We start from the raw sequence: 23,592 nt of genomic DNA on the forward strand, positions 1-23,592 counted from the left end.
AAAATGCCTGATCACTCACACTCTTTTTGTCAGAAAATATGCTAAAAAGAATTAACTAGCTGTTCATAATGCATTATTTATGAATAACAATTAAAATTGTACATGTTTTTGTATTCCAACTTTGTATTAAAAAAATTAAATTAAAATTGGTCAAAAACCAGCCTGTTTCATTCATCACACTTGAAATACACTCACCCAAAGGATTATTAGGAACACCTGTTCAATTTTTCATTAATGCAATTATCAAATAAACCAATCACATTGTCAATGCATTTAGGGGTGTGGTCCTGGTCAAGACAATCTCCTGAACTCCAAACTGAATGTCAGAATGGGAAAGAAAAGTGATTTAAGCTATTTTGAGCGTGGCAAGGTTAACAGGCCGGTCTGAGTTTTTTACAGCCATTTTTAGGTTTACAAAGAATGGTGTGAAAAGGGAAAAACATCCAATATGTGGCAGTCCTGTAGGCGAAAATGCCTTGTTGATGCTAGCGGTCAGAGGAGAATGGGCCGACTGATTCAAGCTGATAGAAGAGCAACTTTGACTGAAATAACCACTCGTTACAACCAAGGTATTCAGCAAAGCATTTGTGAAGCCACGACACCCACAACCTTGAGGTGGATCGGCCACAACAGCAGAAGACCCCACTGGGTACCACTCATCTCCACTACAAATAGGAAAAAGAGGCTACAATTAGCAAGAGCTCACCAAAATTGGACAGTTGAAGACTGAAAAAATGTTGCCTGGTCTGATGAGTCTCGATATCTGTTGAGACGTTCAGATGGTAGAGTCAGAATTCGGCGTAAACAGAATGAGAACATGGATCCGTCATGCCTTGTTACCACTGTGCAGGCTGGTGGTGGTGGTGTAATGGTGTGGGGGATGTTTTCTTCGCACACTTTAGGCCACTTAGTGCCAATTGGGCATCGTTTAAATGCCACGGCCTACCTGAGCATTGTTTCTGACCACGTCCATCCCTTTATGGCCACCATGTACCCATCCTCTGATGGCTACTTCAAGCAGGATAATGCACCAGCTCAAATCATTTCAAATTGGTTTCTTGAACATGACAATGAGTTCACTGTACTAAAATGGCCCCCACAGTCACCAGATCTCAACCCAATAGAGCATCTTTGGGATGTGGTGGAACGGGAGCTTCGTGCCCTGGATGTGCATCCCACAAATCTCCATCAACTGCAAGATGCTATCCTATCATTATGGGCCAACATTTCTAAAGAATGCTTTCAGCACCGAAAGGGAGTCAAACACAGTTTTAGTATGGTGTTCCTAATAATCCTTTAGGTGAGAGTAGATTATGAAAAGTGTAGATACAACACACGGTCTCAAACATTGCTCAGATTATCTAAGACACCAAAGATAATATTATGAACCACAACATTTCTGACCTGATCTCAATTCTGACAAAATCGAATCATCTGACCTATATCCACATACATTTTACAGGTCAATATTGTGTTTCAGCAATTTCAATCTCATTTGTTTCTGTTGCATTTCTCAATGTATTTGAGGATAAACATCTGAGACAACTGATACTTCTACTAAAACATACTGAGAACTCCATTAGGTCTCCCGAGCAATCAAAGAGCAACATCAGAGCTTCACACACGCATACATACCTGTGGTGCAGGCTGCTTGTCATTATTTTTAGGGGACTTGAGGGCGCTGCTTTGCTGTTGCTGTTGGAGAAGGATCTGCCGTGCAACTTGTAAGGCCTGAGTGAGGAAACAAAACAGAGAAAAAGAAAAATGGTATGAGAAAACAAACATTCATGAACAACACAGTTTGGATAGTGTTGTGTTTTGTGTTTGGGGACTGACACTCTCTAGACAACAGCCTTACTGACAATAAAGATCTAAATGATGCCATGTTACAGCTGGACAAGATACTGGTTTTCCATCTCTTCTGTTTTCAAATAAATGTACAGCTTCATTTGGTCACATGTGCAACGATTATTACCCAAAACAAACAAGTTGTTGATAGGAAAGTTATCAAAAACAGCTGCAGGGAACAGAGAAAACACAAGCTGTTATTTAATATGATTGTGTTCAGAATAAAATATTAGCATACAGCATTCTACTGTATATACTAGGGTTGTCATAGTACTGAAATTTCAGAAGTTGGAACCAATATCAGTAAAATTTCTAACAATTTTGGTACAAAACTGTTGAATTAAGAACTTAAGAAAATGTTGTCCTGTTTAGTTTCATCCGTTGGTTGTCACATTCAATCAATGAATCATCGCAGTTTCCGATCCAATCACATATTTAAATGCGGTTGTCAATCCAGAAATTTTGCAGTGCACTTAGCAGCATTTAGCACAAACTTGTATTCAAATTGTGAATGTGTAATAAACCAAAAAAAAGAGAAGATTGCCAGCTCACTGAATTCTGCACTCTCGCGAAAACTCTCTATAATGAAACAAGCTGTCTTAATTGTTTATTTACATTGTGTTTACATTTTGTTGGTTATAACGAAAGGATTGGCGAGCATGCAGCTCGCGTTGAGAAAAACAAAACCTTGAGTGTTTTCAGTGGAATCAACTGGATTCTGACTTCTTATTGACCAACAGTTGATGCCATTGTGTAACTTCACACTCTCAACAGATATGATTGTGATTGTAAAAACACAATCTAAACAGAAACCTATGACGCTTAGTTTTGAGTGCTCAAACATACGGGAATGAGTGTTTGAAAGCAGCCTCTACTGAATACCCTGCGCTCGATACGTCAAAATTAGTTTAGTAGTGATAATTTTGTAGTACCGGTATGTTTGACAACCCTAGTATATACTGTACACTACTTTTATTTTAAAAAAAGGAAATTAACACATTATGGCATTAAACATATGCTACAATGTTGTCACACTACACCATGTGGCATGCGTAATTTAGCAAATGGAGTGTTATCAGCTCGGAAACAAATGATCACACATTTACAAAAAAAGATACATAATGCATAAAAAATAAGTTGTAATGTGCAAATATCAAAACAATAAGTTTGAAATATTTATAAATAATTATAAACATAAGTATTATTAAATATATATTTTTTATTATAATTTAATATAATTGAAATGTAATATAATTAATATAATAATAAAAAAAAAAATCCAAATTTGTGTTAAAATCTCTTCATTCCGTGCTGAGTAAATAATAAGTAAAAAACTCTACACAGCAGCACTGTATACTCTGTTGCCTACTGTAATTTTTGACAACTTGGTCTGGTTATTCTATTTATACAGAAGTTTCATACAACGCTGTCATACTGTATGCTACGGAAAGCTTAGTGTGGTATGCAGACAGTAACTTCTTTCTCTCTCTCTCTCTCTCTCGCTCTCTCTCTCGCTCTCTACATTTATCTGTTCGTCTGCTTACCCCCGCCTTCCCCTGATCATAAAGCAAATAAAAAGTTTATTAGCCTTCAAAATATCTGTCAAAGGACACGGCCCTGTGAGTGGAAAACAAAATACAGTGCAGTCACATGTTTACTGGCTGGACTACTCCCTTCCCCCCCACCATAAATAATCAGACATGCCATCCAGAGCAAACAAAAGCAACGGCGGTTCAGGGGAAAAAAAGTTCTCCAGTTGAGCAAAAAAAAAAAAAAAAAAAAAGAAGAAGAAAAAAAAGGGCACCAATACCAAGAAAAGCAAGCAGCGTGTTCCCATAGAACAGCAGGGGCAGACTCACACCTACACCAGAGAACCATCTGAGTAAATAACTGCTTCATTCTTTCCACCCTCATCACACCAAAAACTCCCACAATTCAACAAACAGTTGCAGGAACATCTAAAACCCTTGGGTGGAGTTCAGACTTCATTATCTGATATTAGTGGCTTGTTATTAGCAAACTGATGCTATAAAGGGCTCGAGAAAGTGTGCAAAACACGTGGGTTTGCATTGAATGAGATTGATTGAAATTGACATCATTTCATGTAACAAGTGAGGAAAAGGGGGGTGGTTTTGAGAGAAAGGGCAGGCCTATATTAGAGAGTAAAGGGTTACTGTAAGAGCTCAATAAAGAGATGAGGACTGAAGCGCTGGGCTGGAGATGCCAGCTGTTTGTGTGTGTGTGTGTGTGAGAGAGAGAGAGAGAGAGAGAGAGAGACTGTGTGTAAGTGAGTGACCTTCTCATGCACTGGAGTTGTGGGATGACATCATGAGGCAGGAATATAATAACAGACTACAGAGGGGCCACTTCAGTGCCGTCTGATACTGACCGTCATCATATGAACAAAAACACATCACGCTACACTATATATATATATGAAGAGTTCAGATGCAAAAGCCTCTAAGTGCCATTTGAAATTTTCTTCTAGAATGATAATTTTTATCAAGCTTGTATATTTAAGTTCAGTGATTTCACTTAAATGGCAATGATAATTACCTACTAATTGTTATTTAAGTGAAATTACTGAACCTAAATATACAAGTTTGATAAAAATCATCATTAAAGAAGAAAATTTCAAATGGCATTTAGAGGTTTTTGCATCTGAACTCTTCATATATAGGTAGATATATGGTAATATAGCACAGCACAAGTAAAAGGGTTATATCAGGAATGGGTAACGTCGATCCTGGAGGGCCAATGTCCTACAGAGTTTAGCGCCAACCCTTAAATCAACTGCCTGTAACTTTCTAGTAATCCTGAAGACCTTGATTAGCTGATGTGTTTGATTAGGATTAAAGGTAAACTCTGTAGGACAGTGGCCCTCCAGGACCGAAGTTGCCCATCCCTGGGTTATATCAAGATGAATCATATTTGCCTTGACCTTTTGAGAAGCATTCATTTGGAATATTTATGCTCTAAACAATAAAAATGATTATTAAGACAATATTTGGGAAAGTTCATCAAACCTTCTGTTCCTTTCTGGAAGAATACCTGCTGTGCTGAATATCTGAAGGATCCCAACATCAGGAACGAGGTGCTCTGATCTATTCAGACTGAACTTAACCGTTTACGCATCACATTGCCTTCACTACCAATCAAAACTCATCAAATAAGTAAACGAGGCCCGTTTAATACGACGGAGGCTTATTTGAAAGGGACAGTCCCTAAGCCACTCTCTCACCTAAACCACCAGCACCACACTCGCCCCCTCCTCCCACACTGACCGGCCAGGCGCTCGCGCACAGCAGAAAAAAAAAATAAATACCCTATTTATAGAAGCCTAATTAAATATGCATGACAATATGACACTAAAGTCTTGCAGTGCCATGAATGGACTGAAACTCTTCATTTCGTGGTGACTAGCAGAAATGTGAGAAAACCCATCCAGTATATGAACTCAAAAGACAGGGACATGTGGATATAAACAAGTGACATTTTGTGCTCATGTAGGTTTGATTGGCAAAAATTCTTCTGAAAACTGTCAAAAAATACTTGAAAGTATATTATTTTGTGGTTGTTGTGTGTATGTGTATGCCCCTCTCTCCATGTTTTATCTCTTCTAAATCAATCCGAAAAAAAATATTATGCCAAGAAGCAACCATGTGTATATTACTAATTTATGCGTTTCCTCTCAGGTGCTCTTTCTCAGCATTTTGCAAAGCCCCATGTGACCAAGGATAAAAAGTGTTGAAATGAGTCAGACTTCTTTTATAAAAAGTAACACTTTGCTGCGTACGAGTCGACTCACTCTCTCACTCTCGGGTCTGGTGGTTATGCCAGACGGAACGTAAAACACGCTCCCTCAACCGTAAGATAAAGATTACTGCATGAGCACACTGACGCTTTGTTTACACAGAAACTTTTATGACATAAAAATACTTGGTGTGCACAGTTTGCACGGAGACGGTGCTGGAACAAGTATATTTGAGTCAACAGGATGTGATATTGAGACACTTCAAGATGAGGACATAAAGTACAACGTGCTGCTTTCAGTTGTTAATTGCGTCAGAAAGGCTGTCAACAAACACACCAGAAGATCAATCAGGAGATACGGAGGTCTAAAAAAACCAACATTAGGCTACACCAAACCACAAGTCTGCTTCCTGCCGAGAACGCTTTCAGGAGAACATCATCTATATCAAATAAGACTTCACAAGCGCACCTTAAGAATAACAAATTCCTTGTTGTTAATGCAGCTAACGTTAGCTAAAAGGCGTCTTCATCGAATGCGACGGGAAAAAAGGCAATTAAGACAAAAGAGCAACGAAGGGATGATTCAAAGACTCTGTCAGGATCAAAACTAATGAGAAGAGAGAGGATGAACTTGGCACCGTTTCCGAGGTGAGCGCGGGCCCCGGGCGAAGGAATTATTTGCTGTTTAACAAGCTAGCGAGCGCGGCTGACTGGCGGAAGGTTAGCGCCGCGCTAAAGCGACCCATTGTGAGCTGTCACTGTGATGTTTACAAAGCGCCCGTCCCCACACACGCACAAACAGCCCCCTTGCACTCCCCCTTTCCATCTCTTTTCCTGGAATTCATCTTCTTTTGATCTGGCATTCAAAGGTAGCGGGGGTTTGATAGACGCGCTAGGCTAAAAGCAGCTTCAGACACAAGCACGATAAACTGCCAGACGATGACAGGCCAGGCATCTGAATGCACGTTTAAAGTGAGGAGAACAACGTGCTGTCTGGGCACTACAATGGCGAATCAAGAGACGTATTAGGTGGAACTGATCGGATACAAAAACGGTTCAAAGACAGATAATGCTAACAGATGACTGAGCACAAACGTGCCTCGCTATGGGCAACGCTTGATGCTAATCAGCGAAAATACATATTGATGACAGTGGGTAGGATTAGGGAAAAAAAAGTGAAAGAAAACACGTTCATTAAAATCACTTAATGCAAAAGAAAAGGTCAGCAGAGGCTGTCTAGTCCTTTTAATGCTTGCGCCGTAACACTGCTTGAAAGTGACTCATGCGACTCGTCGAGCGCCGGACATCTGATGTCTTGCGAATCCTTCATTAAAATTCCTCGTTAGGATTATTTGATGTCAAGGCTCCGCCGACGCACACACAAACACACGCGATAACCCCTCCAGGTGTTTGTGATTAGAAAACAACCCTTGAGAAGCCAACAAGGCCCCCTGTGTAATCGCTGACAGTGACAACACTATTTTTCCTATTTGTCATCCCCTGCGCTCAGACTTCCACACACACAGCATCCTTGAGCATATAGGCCTACATCTGTTTACGTGTTGGATTCGAGCAGTGTTCTGGACTCGAGACTCGGACTCGGTCTCAAAACCATATTTTAATAAAACTCGTGTGCATTTTGACTCAGAATTGACTCGTACTCATACATCTCGTACATATTAGGACTCGGAATTATTATCCCGAGTCCACTCGAGTCCCTTTCAAAGTATGTCATGATTATTACTGTATGTTAATATTTCTTTAAATTGCTGTTTGATTGAAACGTCCAATGATTGCTAACTTTCTTGTGCGCAATTGACTATAACGACTATAACTATAACGTTCGCGGTACGCAAATACAGCAGGACCCAGGTCAGATGTGATGTGGAGCCTCTAGCTCAACTATGTATTGAAAAAGTCTGCCTTATCATCCATAATTCAGTTTGCAAATAAGAGCCACACAGAATTCATGTGCAGTAATGTTATGTGAAAGAGCACTTACTAATTGTAATAATTGTAAGTCATAATTATAATAAAATGACTTTTACACCACTATGTGGCCTTTTTACCATTACAGTGTACATAATTCCATGATATATTTGGTTTACTGTTTGAGTATGGTGCCAATTTTATTGTTACGACCAAATATTTTACATATTCTTGAAGATATCTTTAAGTCTGGTTTCAGACCCAACCTCTCTGGTCTCGGTCTCGACTCGGACTCGACTCTCTATGGTTTCGGTCTCAACTCGGACTCGACCCTCTATGGTCTCGCTCTCGACTGGGACTTGAGTGAGCTGGTCTGGACTACAACACTGCATTCGAGTGTAGAGTAATATCTAAGCAATCCGGGATTTTTAACCGTTCTTGCCAAAATGCAAACTTGTATTGGGACAGTAGCCCACAAGTAGTTCACAAGTCCACATGAAGACAAGTACAGACAAGAAGGCATATTGAGAAACGGCCCTAGAGTTTAGCAATATACTGTAACAAAAATGATCGGTTTGATGTTTGTTCGGAGGTAAACATGAACAAACATTTTTTTTTTTCACTGATGTGAAAAGTTTGCTGAGACAGTAAATGCTGGACATATGTAAAGACAACAGCTTGTGTTACCTCTGAGGGTCTGGTTTTGTGTACGTCAAGGCAGGCCTGACTATGAAAAATGAGACACAGGCTAATCGGGCCTTTAATTGGTGGGAGATGTGCGCACAGGTGAAACTGTGTCCCAAAGGCCATTATGAAGTAGAGGAGGCTGTTTACACAGTGTTAAGAGGTCTGGAGATTGGGCTTCTCAGACACGACACACAGAAAAGACTGCTAATAGGTTAGCGCTTAGCACTATCGTGGCCTAAGCACATCATCTTGTTCTCCACAGAGCTGGAGGGCTTTTTCTTAAATGTCACAGTTATTAGATTGACTTTTCTTGGCAGGATTGTCCTAAGGGCTTCCTGGGAAGGTTTAAAAGTTGTCAAGGTTTTATGAGAAAGTTTAAGGACAAAATATATTTCCGGATGCACCACTATTCTGCTTTCCCAATCGCTTATTTTAATCCAGTCCCAATCCATCGCTGTCTCCTTTTAGTTGAAAATTACAAAGTAGGATGTGAAAGTGATCATTAAAGAAACAGTACACCTCAAAATACAAATTACGTTATTTATTCATTCTTATTTACAGTATGTGTCAATCCAAACCCATGTAAGTCTGGGCAACATTTAAGGAAATATAATGCTGCTCAAAAGTTTACGGAAATGCTTTTGAGAGAATCCTAAAGCTGCATTTATTTGATCAAAACACCGTAAAACGGTAATATTCTTCAATATTATTACAATTTCAAATAACCATTTTCCATTTTTGATATATTTTAAAATGTAATTTTCAAACTTTTGAATGGTAGTGTAAATTCAACAATGAATACATTTAAAACCATTCTTGCAAAAGTTACATTTTGAGTGATTTAAAGGAAACAATAAGTGGCCTCAACTATAATAAAGACAATACTAAACTAACAGAATATGGAGACCAGAAATAATTTATTCATTGTTTATAAAATACCACTGACAAAATTAATTACACTAGTTAAACTATTTGGGTGAACTATTCCTTTAATAAATACACGTGAAAAGTGAAACGTCTCCATTCACTATCAGTGTCACCTAATTCAAATTCATACGCTATACAGGGATGCTCCTTCAACTGACATGAGAATGTAAGTACTGAAGATCAGGACTGTTTGTATTAATTGAGTTTTTCTTTCTCTTGCTAATTCTGCCTTCTTTTGTTCGTTGTCTAGATTGGTGATTTATCTGCAATGCAAAAGAGGGCCGGTCAGCTTCCTGTTAAGTATCTAATTGATGCAATTTCCAAAAAGCCTCTTCACATGGAAAACAGGCGCTCGTAGAATCACGGCCTCTTGGAAACACGCTCGCTGTTTAGATTTCTAAACTAATTCATGTAGAATACATAAATAAATCAATGTTATATACCCACTTCAAACCATTACTACTCCCTCCCATGGCTGCACTTTTCTACCAATCTATCAATATTAATGACAACACTAAACATATCAAATTGCTGTGCTCAAACCACGAAAGACTCGGTGAATGATTGCAGTAGATAAGCACGGTCTAAAAAAAAAAAACACAACACACTGACTGGTAACAGTTAGGGTTGACAAGCATTCCGTCTAGCGAGTATAATAAAAAGCGAGCGAGAGGGTGCATGAAGGTATGAAGGGAGAGTGTTTGCATGTGTGTGTTTGTGCATTTGTTTTCATGTGGATGGCGGGAGGTGGGGGTGCATGACTGCTGATGGATGGACGAGAGCGATGGAGAGAAAAGAGAGAGATGATGAAGGAGGTATAGGGAGAGTAAACAGGGCGCTGTGTGGAGCCTGGTACGGATGTGTGACCCCGGGCCTGGGGGTCGTCTCAGCTATGCGGCTCTGACAGCCTCAGTTTGCCGTTTGTTTGGATTCCGAAGCTCCGCCTCAGGAGCAGCTTAACAACAGATGGCAAGAGAGGGGATCCATTCATAGAGCCGGACATAAGGAGACATACACAAACACACACAAGGTGATGTATGCTGAGATCTGTGTGCGAATGCTGGCTTGTTTTCTCTCTGCCTTAAAGGAAGACACGCATAGAAATGTCCAAAATAGACTAGTTCATGGGTCGGCAACAGACGGCCCACGGGCCAAAACTGGTCCGCCTGCAATAGTATCTGGCCCGCACCGCAGCTTAAAAGGTTCTGAAAGACATTCAAAAGAGTCTGTGGATCGCTAGACACACCTCTAAAATAACCGCCATGAAATGTCTAATATTATATTATATGTGCCTGTATAGCACGCGTTGTGTTTATCTTGCAATTTCGTGAAAATGAGTTTTTACGTGCATATGATAAGCAGTTTTTCGCGTGCATTTGATACGCACTTTATTGCGTGTAAAACACACGCACCCCTACTAAACCTACCCATGTGCATCATATGTACGTAAAAACTGATCTCGCGTATAAATTGCACAATAACACAGTGCGTGCTATAGAGACACATTTATAAAATGGCATTCACTATAGTGTGATCGGGTTGACTTTGCAGATAAGACACATCGGCTTTGCATTTACAAAACTAGGTAGGATGAATGCATAGTTGTCTTTTCATTTTTCTTTGTATGGCTATTTTTGCTGTCAACTTTCCTCTTTAGACTCTTTGATAGTGCCATTTTCTCTCACCAGCAAGCTTAAATGTTAACAAAGTAAAAGTTAGAAGTAGTCTACGTCAAATAATTATTACAATAAGTTAGACTCCATTGTAAAATGATAAACATTTATTATTCACAATATGAGTAAATAAAACACAAAAGAGGAAATAAAACAGTTTGTTCAGAGCATGACTCAAAAATGCCATTAATGGGCTAATTCAAGTCTATTCATGTTTATTTTTTGAGTTATTTTTATCCATTCCGACTCTCCCACATGTGTTTTGGCAAGGCGGGATGTGTTGCAAGATGCCGCAATATATCGGGACTTAATATAGGGTTTAGGGTTAGCTGCATGTAATTATGCATAATTTATAGTTATTACTATAGTAACTACATGTAACATATGTAACAAAGACACTGTAAAATAAAGTGTTATCTAAAATTGTGTTCATTATTTATTTTATTATATTATTCATTTTATTTTATAAAATAACAAATAATAAAATCAAAGTATATAAATGATGTAAATGTAAAATGTTAATATTTAAAAAAAAAATAAGATTAACTTAAAAAAAATAACTAATTTAATTCAATAACCCATTAGTTAGTTATTGGATAACTAGTTGACCATTCTGATCCATCCCTAACACACAAAAGCACAAGCATGCAGTGAAACAGTCGCATGGACACACGCTCCCTTATCATTTAATTTAAATTCCCCTTGTCATTTAATACACACCTCAATCCAGCATCCAACGCCAGATTCCGTCTATCAAGACAGTTATTGAATTACGATTGTGTTTATTGCCGCTTTAGTGTGATGTATACCCATAAACATCCTTTTAGCATACAAGAAAAGCCATCTGCAAAATATTGTCTCCTCATCTCCAAGCTCTCTTCCACGTCAATTATGTCTTTAGACTTCACAGTCTCGCGGTGATGGAGTGGCCGTAAAACCCACTCACATTAATACTCCATTGTGCATCTGCTGCTAACGGTAATTAAAGAACTAAATGACTCATAAGAATAGATGAATTAACCACAAGTAGAAAAAAATGAGAAGGGAACGAGAGGCGCGGGGAACCTGCCACATAGAAATATGTGCCGTTAAGAGTGCAGTTCGCTACTATAGTAATCAGCATTGTCGGCTGAACACAAGAAATGATGATGCCACCTTCTTAGTGGTGAGGTGTCTCTATGGCACTGACTTTTGCTACCATTGACTGAGACATAAAGAGATGTCAGGACAAGACTGGGAGAAACAAGGCAGTAGAAAGCAATGAAAGGTCATGTTAGCAAATAGCTGTGTCCAAAATCACAACCTCTCTCAATCTCAGAAAAAAAAGGTACAAAAGCTGTTACTGGGGTGGTATCTTTTGTACCTAAAGGGTAACATATTGGTACCATAAAGGTACTTTAGTACCCAACGTGTACATATTAGTACCTAAAAGGAACAAAAGTGTACCTTTTAAAAAAGTACATCCCTAAAGACAAGCTTTTGTACCTTTTTTTCCTCTGAAAGTGTAGGTAATCCGGACGTACTACATTCACCATGTTGTCATTATCATGTGATGTACCAGCATTAGTTTGCGTCACTTCACTCCCATTCACAAATCCTCTCCTGAGGCCTCATGGGACAGTAGTGTGTCCATCATATGCACACTTCAGAATCTTGCCGGTACTTTTAGGAGTACTGTGAATTCGGACATATACTCACATACTCGGTCACATACTGTTTTACGCCTTATATAGGGAAGGGATGAGATTTCAAACGATTTAAGGCTGAACAATAAAATGACATCGCTACACCATTTTCAGGGGGAAAAAAAGTTCCAGAAACCAAGAAGACAGTACAACATATTGAGTATTCTCTTAAAAATAAACAGTCTTTTTCGGTATCTGGTTCCATCAAAGAACCTTTAACATTGATGGAACCGTTCCATTACACGAAAAGTTCTTTATACGGGAAAAGGATTCTTTAGATTATTATTAGTTCTTAACACTAAGAAAAAAAAAAAAGAAACAATGTTCTTTGTGGAACCCAAAATTGTTTTTCTATGGTATTGCTGCGGAAACCCATCTTTTGACACCTGTATATTTAATAATGCAGTCTGGTTTTTAAATGACATATTGTTTCTCATAACTATTGTCTCATTTTAATTACCGCCAAATTAAATGCATTTAAAAAATATATATCTTATATTTAAAAAAAATAAAAAATAATTCATACAGAACTCGAAAAACGGGGCCAATCATTTCCAAGACCACCTAGAATCATTGGACAGAAAATGCGTCAATCAAACGGTCGTAACATCCCCACATGCGCGTGTCCCCTTAGTGCGCATACTCAAAGCTTGTGGCCCAGTCACAGTAAGCGCAAGTCGCGAGTGCAATCTCGCGCATCTGAGTTTTGCAGATGCATGATTGCACGTCCATGTTCTTTGAATTGGTGGAGTCAGGGCCAGCATTGGAGGAAAGAAGGTAGGACCTTTTGAGTTGTGTATTTTCAAAATCTGCCAGCCGTTTTGCAAATGCTTAAAATGGAGAATCTTTTCTTTTGAGTTTTCCGAGTACAGGGCAAAAACGGCAAAAAAAAACTTTATTCTACTGCCAGGCCATTAGATGGCGATGAAACACTGCATATGCATTTTTTCGTTTTTAGAGGTTTGCATTTTTGCTGTTTACACGGAGACGGTTTTAAAAAAACGTGCACTCTGAAACACGTTTTCAAAAGTTTGCGTTTTCAGGCACCAAAAACGCTGTTGTCGTGTAAAAGAACAGCCAAAATGCATAAAAAGTTTCACGTTTTTAGTTGAAAGCGGTGTCGTGTAAACAGCCCCATAGTCACAGTTATCGTTTATTGTTTAATGGTGTTGATCGTTTCGTCATCAACATTTTGTCACAGATTTTTAAACGAAATTAACACTAATGCCAGGATTAATTACAGTTTTAAAACTCACTAATATTTCCAGGTTTTCCATCAGCGTGGGAACCTTGAGGATGTCAGTTGTGAGGGGTTACTGGGAAGGCTGATGAAGGTGAAACCTGAGATTACATCTCCATCACACACAAACACATACACAATGCCATCTGACAATTCTCTTCTTGAGGATGTAATGCTCAGGTAAACCTGTCACTGCTTGCTCCAGTAATCCATTTGTCAACATGGAAAAGGGTTAGAACATGCAAACAGTGCTGGGGATTCAGTGAGAATGTAGACTATAAAGAACTTATTCTTTTTCTGTTATTGCATTTATGATCAAGATGTTGCATCAGATTGTATGGTGCATGAGAGAGGGAGAATAAGTGTGTGCGAGAGGTGCTTACAAACACACGGATGATTCAGATTAGTATTCTGATTTTAGTGCCTTTTTTTCTAGATTTTTAAAATCAAAAACGGGTTTGGGGTTTTATATCAAGCAATGTCGGTCTCGTTGTTATTACAGTAGCGTGTCAAAGTGAAAGTGGTGGGCTGCTGTTAAAAAAGCTGCAAATCTCTCAGATAAAAGAATTTGAAAACTAGTTTGTGGCAAAATAGGCAGATTGTTTGAAAGAATGGTCACGAGCATGGACTAATTGGCCAACTTGAAGTCAACAGGAAGTCAAAAATCAACAAAAAAATCAAAACTGAATCAAATCCTACATTGAATGACTGGATATTACTCCAAAGAAAACAAATATTCATCTTCATAGCCTTTCACCAAAGTGTAATAACTCACTTCTGCATTGTCTTTCCTTTTCAGCCATCCTCAACCTGCTATTTCTTTTTTTTTTTTGTGCTGAACAACTCAGAAAAACAAATAGACTTTTTGAACAAATACCTAAATAAGAAAAAGGGTCAAAGTAAAATTACATAAAATAAATTTGAATAACACAAATTTCTGACTTCGCAAGAGGGTTCACTTTTCATAATTTCCCACAGGATATCCAACTTAAAGTCACGTACTTATCCGTCAAAAAGGCCAATTTCTGTAACTGACAAAGATGCACACAGGCACAATAATTCACAAGCCCCTCTGCCAAATCTCTGTGGTCTCGTTTTCATAGACTCATCTCACCTGAAGTCAGCTTTATCAATGTGTGTGTGTTGCTCTTGGTTGAAGAAGACACAAAGGGTCAGCTCCTGGTGTCATTAGGCAGTGAGCCCGGAGAGAAAGCTCTTGATATATCACAGTGCGATTGGCCACGGTCTGGGATTGAGTTGCTGAGAGAGGGAGCAGCTTCATGGGAATTACAGACTCTGCTCAAGTCATTCCAACTTGGGTAATGTTATCCCAAAGAGAAAGAGCGGGGGGAGAGAAAGGAGGGAAAGAATGAGATTGCTTTTGTCATAAAAAAGTGATGCTGAAGGTGCTTTGGGATGGACTGCAGAATTGTCTAAAAAATAACAAATTACAATAAAAACAGATTTTTCAGATTATTTTTTTTATATGCTCAGAAGTCATATTTGTTTCCCTCAAGCATGATGTCTCACGATGTTTCTATAAAAAGTCTTTAGAACATAATAAGAATGGATGCAAATGAGTCAGTGGTTGACATACAGTAAACACTGTTATGAAATCAGCGTAAATATACATAGCAAAGACAATTTTTTCTTGGAGTTGGAACAATTTGATGATAACTTTTTTATGTTGAAAAGTTTGGGATCAGTACTTTTTTTTTAAAGAACACTCTGACATTTTGGGACTTTAGCTTATTCACCATATCCCAGAGTTAGATAAGTCCATACATACCTTTTTCATCTCCGTGCGTGCTGTAACTCTGTCTGACGCATCCACCGCTAGCCTAGCTTAGCACAAAGACTGGATGTAAATGGATACAGCTAGCATACTAGTCCCAAATAAGTGACAAAATAACGCAAACATTTTCCTATTTATTATCGCAGCTCTTTACAATACAGCAAACACCCATGATTGTAAACTATGCTTTTACTATCTAGTAATTGCTGACTCTATTACTCCAACTCTGAACAAACTCTCTGCTCCTCACCACGGTGCGTCTCAGGTGCAGCGGTAATCACTCCGCCCATGTAGCGTACAATATAGTTCCCATGGCTGTGTCTCATATGACCATGTTATTTGTACACTCTGTGATTATACAAATCACAACATGTAAATAGGAAAACGTTTGTGTAATTTTGTCTCTTATTGGGATGCTTAGTATGCTAGCTGTGTCCATTTACATCCAGTCTCTGTGCTAAGCTAGGCTAGCAGTGGGTGCGTCAGACAGAGTTACAGCACGCACGGAGGTGAAAAACGAATGTATGGACTTATCTAACTCTAGAGGGATATGGTGATTAAAGCTAAAGTCCCAAAAAGTCGGAGTGTTCCTTTAATATTTTTTTTAACTTATGCTCACGAAAGCGACATTTATTTAATCAAAAGTTCAGAAAAACAGAACAATTGTGAAATGTTATTACAATTTCAAATTATTGTTTTCTATTTTAATATATTTAAAAATGTAATCTATTCCTGTGATGGCAAAGCTGAATTTTCAGCATCATTACTCCAGTCTTCAGTGTCACATGATCCTTCAGAAATCATTCTAACTGGCTGATTTGCTGATCAAGAAACATGTATTATTATTATAAATGCTGAAAACAGTGGTGCTTCTTAATATTTTTGTGGAAACCATTATACATTTTTTTCTCAGGATTCATTGATGAATAGAAATTTCAAAAGAGCAGTATTGATTTGAAATAGACAATTTTTGTAACAAAGTAAAAGTCTTTACTGTCACTTTTGAACAATTTAATGCAGTCTTGAATAAAAGTATTCTTTAAAAATCTTTCTGACCCCAAACTTTTGAATGGTAGTGTACTACTAATACAGACTTTGTCTCAAACTGTGCTTTCATTTCCAAAGTGACTAATGTTAATATTGCTTCAAAAACGACTCCGCATGAGACAGTAAATTGACATTGTGAGTTATTCTGGAAGTGTTTTGGTGGACATTTAGCAGGCATCAAAAAGTGACAAACAAAAAGCTTGTCTGCATCAGGCCGACGTCAAAATTCCCTCAGCCTTGGATGATCACACCTTCAGAGCTGAAGGCGAGTTATGTGGCGGACTGAAAGCGCTATAACAGATGTGTGATAAAAATACGAAACCGTCAGATCAAGGAAGAAATTTGTGCCACCTCTCAGAGGACTGGAAGTAACGTTTGTGGTTTGATTGTGTGTGATTATTAAAGCCAAGCTGTGCACCCTCACTTGGTCTACACGCACACTTTTGCTCAGCTTGTAGAGTAGATCTCGCTCAAAAACCTTTAAACGGCAAGGCATCCACTTGAACCGGTTTGGTAAACCCCATTTAAAACTCAAACGACAGCGGAGCTCCTAAACAACAAGCTCGGCAGGAACCAAGGGCACATGAGCTATATAGTGAAGTGACAGACTGCTGTTCAACTCCATTAGCTGCTATGTGAGAGAGGAAGCTTCGCATAAGCACACGACCTGTGAAGAATCCGAGATGCCTTTAAAATCCAGGGGACGGGATTGCCGCATTAATTCTGAAAGGACTGTAATCTCTCAAGCAAATCAAATTACACTCATTAACTGAGCAAGAAAACTGCCTATGTAATAAGTGAGTATTAAAAAAAAAAGTATTTATTACCAATAATCACCCATTTAATACGAGCAAAGCCCACAACGAGTTTAATTTTTTGCTGATTGGGTGCAAAAATGAGAAACCGGAAAGGGCGTGAGCGCTGGTGCTCGCGATGGGGCGCGTGTACGCGGTCAGGCAGAGTTTCTGGCAAGCCAACGCGGTGATTAAGGTTAAAGAATAGGGGCTATTTAAGCTTTAAGGTCTTTGTGCGGGCAAGCGTGGCGCAGCTAAAACACCGCCAACACGCCGCTGTCTCGTTAACGCGGCATAAAAGTGACTCTCTTCCTTTAATGGTCGCCGGCATCCAGGGCTAATTTCCTTCAAAATAAAACCTCTTTAATTACATCAGAAATGTTAATGGAAAAATATATCAAAAGAGAGATAAATACGATTCAGGCGCGTAAAATCAATTAATGCGAGAGGTCAGCGTCTCATTCATTTGTGAGATTAACATAATTACCTATTTTTCTGCTCGTCATTTACTGCTTGATTCATTCGGGACGCACCACTGTCCCTCGATCCCCATGGAACAAACACAGGGACTGTGTTGGCCTAAATTAAATATCTCCATCTATACACAATGTCCACGTTATAGCCACGGGCGCCAATTAATTGACTTTATTACGGCGAGCTCTTATATTGTGCATCATCTCGGTGGCTGTGAAAAGCACCACACGATTTCATTGCTGGTGTGAAATATGAAGTTCTCTGGGTTTTCTGCTCAACAATAGGTGCGTGTTCATTAACAGATGAGAGACGTTCTTTTTGAAATGTTAGACGATTCGATTAAACAATGAAAGAAGCAGGTTAAAAAATAGCTAAATTAATTTAAAGCTGAACATGAATTCAAATGTGTGCATAAAGTATGTTGGACCTGTGGCTTAGTGGTAAGTGCACTGACCAACTGAGCAGTGGAGTTCATGCAGACTATACAAATTCAAATCTGACTCGCATCCCATCTAAACATTCATTAGTCTTTTCTTAAAGGGATGGTTCACGCAACAATGTAAAATCTGTCATCATTCACTCACCCTCATGTCGTTCCAAACATATAACATTTATCTTCGTAGATATCTTAATGAAATCTGAGAGCCATTCACAGCTACGCAACTGACACTTTGTTGCTTCAAGAAGTTTATAAAGAGATCGTAAAACTAATCCATATGAATTAAGTGGTTTAGTCCAAATTTTCTAAAGAGAGACAAACAGATTAACAGATTGAATTTAGGTTTATTCACATTTATCAACTCACACTTTATCAATGTTCACTTGACATGCAAGAACCAATGAGGTTCATTCTCATGTTACACCGCACGTTTGATCTTCCGCAAGAACCAATGAGGTTTGCTTTCAAGTTTCAAGTGATCATGTCTCTTCAGAAAATTTGGAAGTTGCGTAGCTGTCAATAATGCATGATAAATAATTGTATGAAGCCACACAGTGTAAAGGTGTTTAGAGATTGACAAGCAGTTTAACGTGTTTAACTCATGATAGCTACTTCAGTGAGACCCAATGCTTAGTGTCACATAAACACTTTATAAACATTGGGCTGTAAGGATAATTATTTTGATTGTGGGATGTTGTGCGCCTCCTAACTTCAACATCTGTTTGAAATATGTGTGTTTCTGGCTTTAGTAAGATGGATAAAAACAGATGACACACACTCACACACAACATATACACACTGTGGAAACACACTTTCTTCCAGCAGTTTATAGATTGTCTCAGCTGAAATACTTAGTAGGAACAATATATCGAGTTGTACTCAAGAGCTGAGCATTGTGGGATATGTGGAGGCCTTCATTTGATCAAAGATGCATTTATTTGCCCAAAATTACAGTAAAAACTGTTTTCTGAATTTCCAGCATCATTACTCCAGACTTCAGTCACATGATCCTTCAGAAATCCTTCTAAGATGCTCATTTGCTGCTCAAAAAACATTTCTTATTATTATTTATCAATGTTAAAAACAGGTGCAGCTTATTTTTTTTGTTTTTTGTTATCCATCTTTGATAGAAGTAGAGCAGCATTTATTTGAAATAGAAATCTTTTGAAACATTATACAAGTTTTTACTGTCACTTGTGATCAATTTATCAAATTCTTGATGAATAATAAAAGTGTATATTTCTTTAAAAAATAAAAAAAAATAAACTACTGATCCAAAACTTAGGGGCCTGTTGGGCTCCTAAAAAGTACCATACAAGTAGTTTATACAACAGAGTTACAGTTTAATTTTCACATTTTATGTTTAAGTTTACAGTTTAAATTTACAGTTTAAATTTCACATTATAATTTTAAGTTTACAGTTTAAGTTTGCAGTTTAAATTTACAGTTTAAGTTTCACATTTGAAGTTTAAGATTACAGTTTAAATTTACAGTTTAAGTTTTCAGTTTAAATTTACAGCTTAAGTTTCACATTTGAAGTTTAAGATTACAGTTTAAATTTACAGTTTAAGTTTTCAGTTTAAATTTACAGCTTAAGTTTCACATTTTAAGTTTTAGTTTACAGTTTAAATGTACAGTTTAAGTTTCACATTTTAAGTTTACAGTTTAAGTTTCACAGCTTAAGTTTACAATTTAAATTTACAGTTTGCTTTTTACATTTTAAGTTTAGGTTTCACAATTTAAGTTTAAGTTTACAGTTTAAGTTTCACCGTTTAAGTTTAAGTTTACAGTTTAAGTTTAAATTTACAGTTTAAGTTTCACAGTTTAAGTTTACAGTTTAAGTTTTACATTTTAAGTCAGAAGGTGCAGGAAAAACACAAATGAAATGAAGTTATTCAACTTAAATTCAGTTCTTGTGAAAACACAAATGAAATTTGAGCACTGAAAATGGTTTATAAGGACATGAGTAAAAAATGACAGGGTTTTCATTCAGTTCCTGAGGGGGGCAGGGCACATTGAAACACTTGCTGCCCCATGGTGGCCTGCTGTGGAGGAGTAGAGCGAGCTACTCCATCAGTATTTACTGATGCTGTTATCTTGTCCTGTGGAAGACTAAATCAATCAATCACCGCACCACCGCGGCTCTCGTCCTCAGCATTCAGCACACATTGCGGACACTTCAGCCAAGCGGATCGCTGAGCGTTATGCGAGCCAAATTTGATCAACAGGCGCATCTCCCCTGTGCCATGGCAATCGGAGATGAAGATGATATTAAGAGGAAAGAGCAAAGTGATAAAGACTGCTAAGCAGGAGGGGGTTGGGGATTTAGGAAAGATGGAGGCTAGGAGAACGATGACTATAGACGGCAGAGAGATAAAATCTTTTTATCATCTCATATGCAATCAAACATCTGGGCATAATGTAAAATACATTTCAGTCTGCTCTTAAAGGAATCTCCAACAGCGCATCAAACCTGTTGTATTTCCCTTTCAAATTCATTGGAAAAGAGCAATGACGATATTCAGCCCATTCTCACTCCCAAGGCGTCACCCAACTGACGCCTTGGGAAGCATTTGGACATGCTTCAATATCTGACGCTTTAGGCGCCCTTTAGCGTCAGTTAGATGACGCCATAGGATCGCGTGTACCCTACCCCCACCCCACACCTAAACCTAACCGCGTCCTCTAACAGACGCTTTCCTTTAGCGTCAGTTAGATGACGCCGTAGGATCGCGTCATGTAAGTGACGCTAAAGGGCGCCTAAAACGTCAAATATTGAAGCATGGTCAAAGGTGACGCCTTGGGGTGAGAATGCGTTGCGATATTTGTCAAATTTTGGCTTTCTTTTCCATTCAACAGAAAAAAAGTCTTACGCCTTTGGGAAAAATTAAGAGATAATAATTATTAAAAGATGAGCATTTTTGGGGTAAACTATTCCTTTAACAGTGATTTTTTTTTGCATTTTTTAAAACCCTACAGTAGTGTAAAGGCTTTGAACAAACCTTGACTATTTTGCTTTAATGTATCTGTTGCCCTACAGAAGTGCTAACTTTCCTTCGTTTTGTTTGCAGTTTCTTTTTTCCCTGCATTTTAATGTTTAATAGCAGCCTTTGGCAATCTGGGGGCACAATTATTAGATATCCGCAGAGAGAAATTGAAAAATTAATCATACTCATAATTTTACACATGCTCTGTTCCTTGAGAAATGTCACATGCTTGCGGATCAAATACGCCATCCGGAGAGCTGAACAGACTGCTTGTGCACAAAACAACAGCATTAATATTGCAATTAAGAGATTATTTACTAGCGCTGCTTTTCATCATCACGCATGCTAGTTAAATTATTGTGTTGTAAGATCTAATGATAATAGAAATGTTTATCATACCATAACAATCAGCGTTTATGAAGATAGATTACAGTCAAATACAATACGAGCATTTCACTAAGACGTCTTATATTACAGGAAGTTCTGTTGATAGGAGAAGACATCAGGGAAATTACCCACAAACCCTTGACAACCCCCCCCCCCCCCCCCGTTACACGCACGACCAGTGCAGATTCACACAAAAAGAATCACTCACAAATATCACAGTGCAAAAAAACCCCAGATAATATTTGCATTTACGTCTTGATTTTTATGAGAAATATGGATGCAAGAACTGCAAACAAAAAAAAAAAAAAAAGAAAAAAGCTACCAAGGTCAATATTTATAAAACAAAATAGAACAATTAATATATATATATATATATATATATATATATATATATATATATACATATACATATATATACATATGCAATTATTTGATCAGGGCCAATTATATCCTGTCAATCAAAAGGGGGCAGAAAAACGCGTCACACAGCAACTCATACTGTGTGTGAAGAAAATGTCTCTTGAATTAAGAGCTGTAGAAGTTAACACGTCAATTACATATTAACAGTTTAAAAATAGGGTCGTTACAGCACGCTCCATTTGACCTCAAGAATCACCCGTAGTTGGGGTTGCCAGGTCCATAGTTTTTTCCCTACACTATACATTGTGCTTTATTACACCTAATAAGAAATAAAGTCTCAGCTATCAAACTCTGTCAATTTTATCACAAAATTCAAAAAATAAAATTACATTTTGACGCTCTTAAATGCGACATAACTGTAGTTCAAGCAGCAGCGGGCAGCGCAAGTTTTCTTCCAATTTAATATAAGTTATAGCACAAAAAACATGCATGAACATCAGAAGGTATGCTGAAATGTACAGTACTTGCATGTAACTTACATATAATCTTACAAAAAAAAATAAAGAAAAAAAATAGTAGTTGAATATAATAGTTTGGGCTCTGTTGATAAATTTAACCTCTAATATTATTAGTAATGTTCCAAATGAGAGGGTTCTCTTTGTAGTTACAGCATTATTTGGAAGATATTGTTTTTCCGTAAAGTAACACTACGTAGTTTTTCAACCTTCATAATATATTTCCAAGCCCCTTGTGATGGTACATTGACTTATAAAAGGTTAAATGACTCATCTGCCACAGCCTGATGTGGTCTGTATTGCTTTTACTTGCACTATGTAACTTCGCGTTTCGGGTAGTAACCAGAGCACAAAAAGAACTACAAAATTCGACTACTTTACGGCACGCGTCATATTCTCTACCTTGTCTGTGGCCATTGTTGATTCCAAACTAGCGTCCGTGCAACAGTAGGATGCGGTAGAATAAATTATTTACAACATCGGTAATGGGCAATTCCGCTTCCAAACTGTAGGCCGACCGCCGAAGGAAAAGTTCTATGGTGTAGCTTTAAGAAAATTAAACGATCCATAAGCAGATATCATTCTGAAAAATCGCTCACAGCAGAGAAATCTCCCGGTCAAATATTTGGAAACATTACTATATTTCATGTTTTTAAAAGAAGTCTCTCATGCTCAAAGCCAGCAAAATATTTCTATTTTTAAATAATAATATTTATATACTATTTTTAAAATCTATATTTTTTCTTTGATGAATAAACAGTACCACTGGTTATAAAAAAAAATAATAAGCAGCACAACTGTTTCCAACATTGATAATAAATCAGCAAATTAGAACGATTTGTGAAGGATCATGCGACACCGCTGACTGTCATGGCCGATAAAAATTCTGAATTGCATCACAGAAATAATTTGTGCTTTAACGTATATTAAAACAGAAAACCATAATTTTAAATTGTAATACTATTTAATTTTTTTTCCTGTATTTTTGATCAAATAAATGCACAACTTTTGACCAGCGAATGGATATATAGGTTTACGTTTATGTAAAATAT

The 23,592-nt window shown here is 37.8% G+C and overlaps 1 protein-coding gene across 7 annotated transcripts in view; it reads right to left on the reverse strand.

Annotated features, from left to right (window-relative positions):
• Positions 1-23,592, reverse strand: part of foxp1b (forkhead box P1b) — a 207,722-nt gene that overhangs the window by 66,903 nt on the left and 117,227 nt on the right. For all 7 annotated transcript variants that reach the window (XM_089134368.1, XM_089134366.1, XM_089134367.1 and 4 more), the window contains one exon: positions 1,636-1,731. In XM_089134368.1, the coding sequence (XP_088990494.1) occupies positions 1,636-1,731 (96 nt within the window). The remainder of the gene's footprint in view (positions 1-1,635; positions 1,732-23,592) is intronic.

This window comes from Pimephales promelas, chromosome 8, assembly GCF_988280905.1.
Source record: "Pimephales promelas chromosome 8, fPimPro1.hap1.1, whole genome shotgun sequence".
Taxonomy (NCBI): Eukaryota; Metazoa; Chordata; class Actinopteri; order Cypriniformes; family Leuciscidae; genus Pimephales; species Pimephales promelas.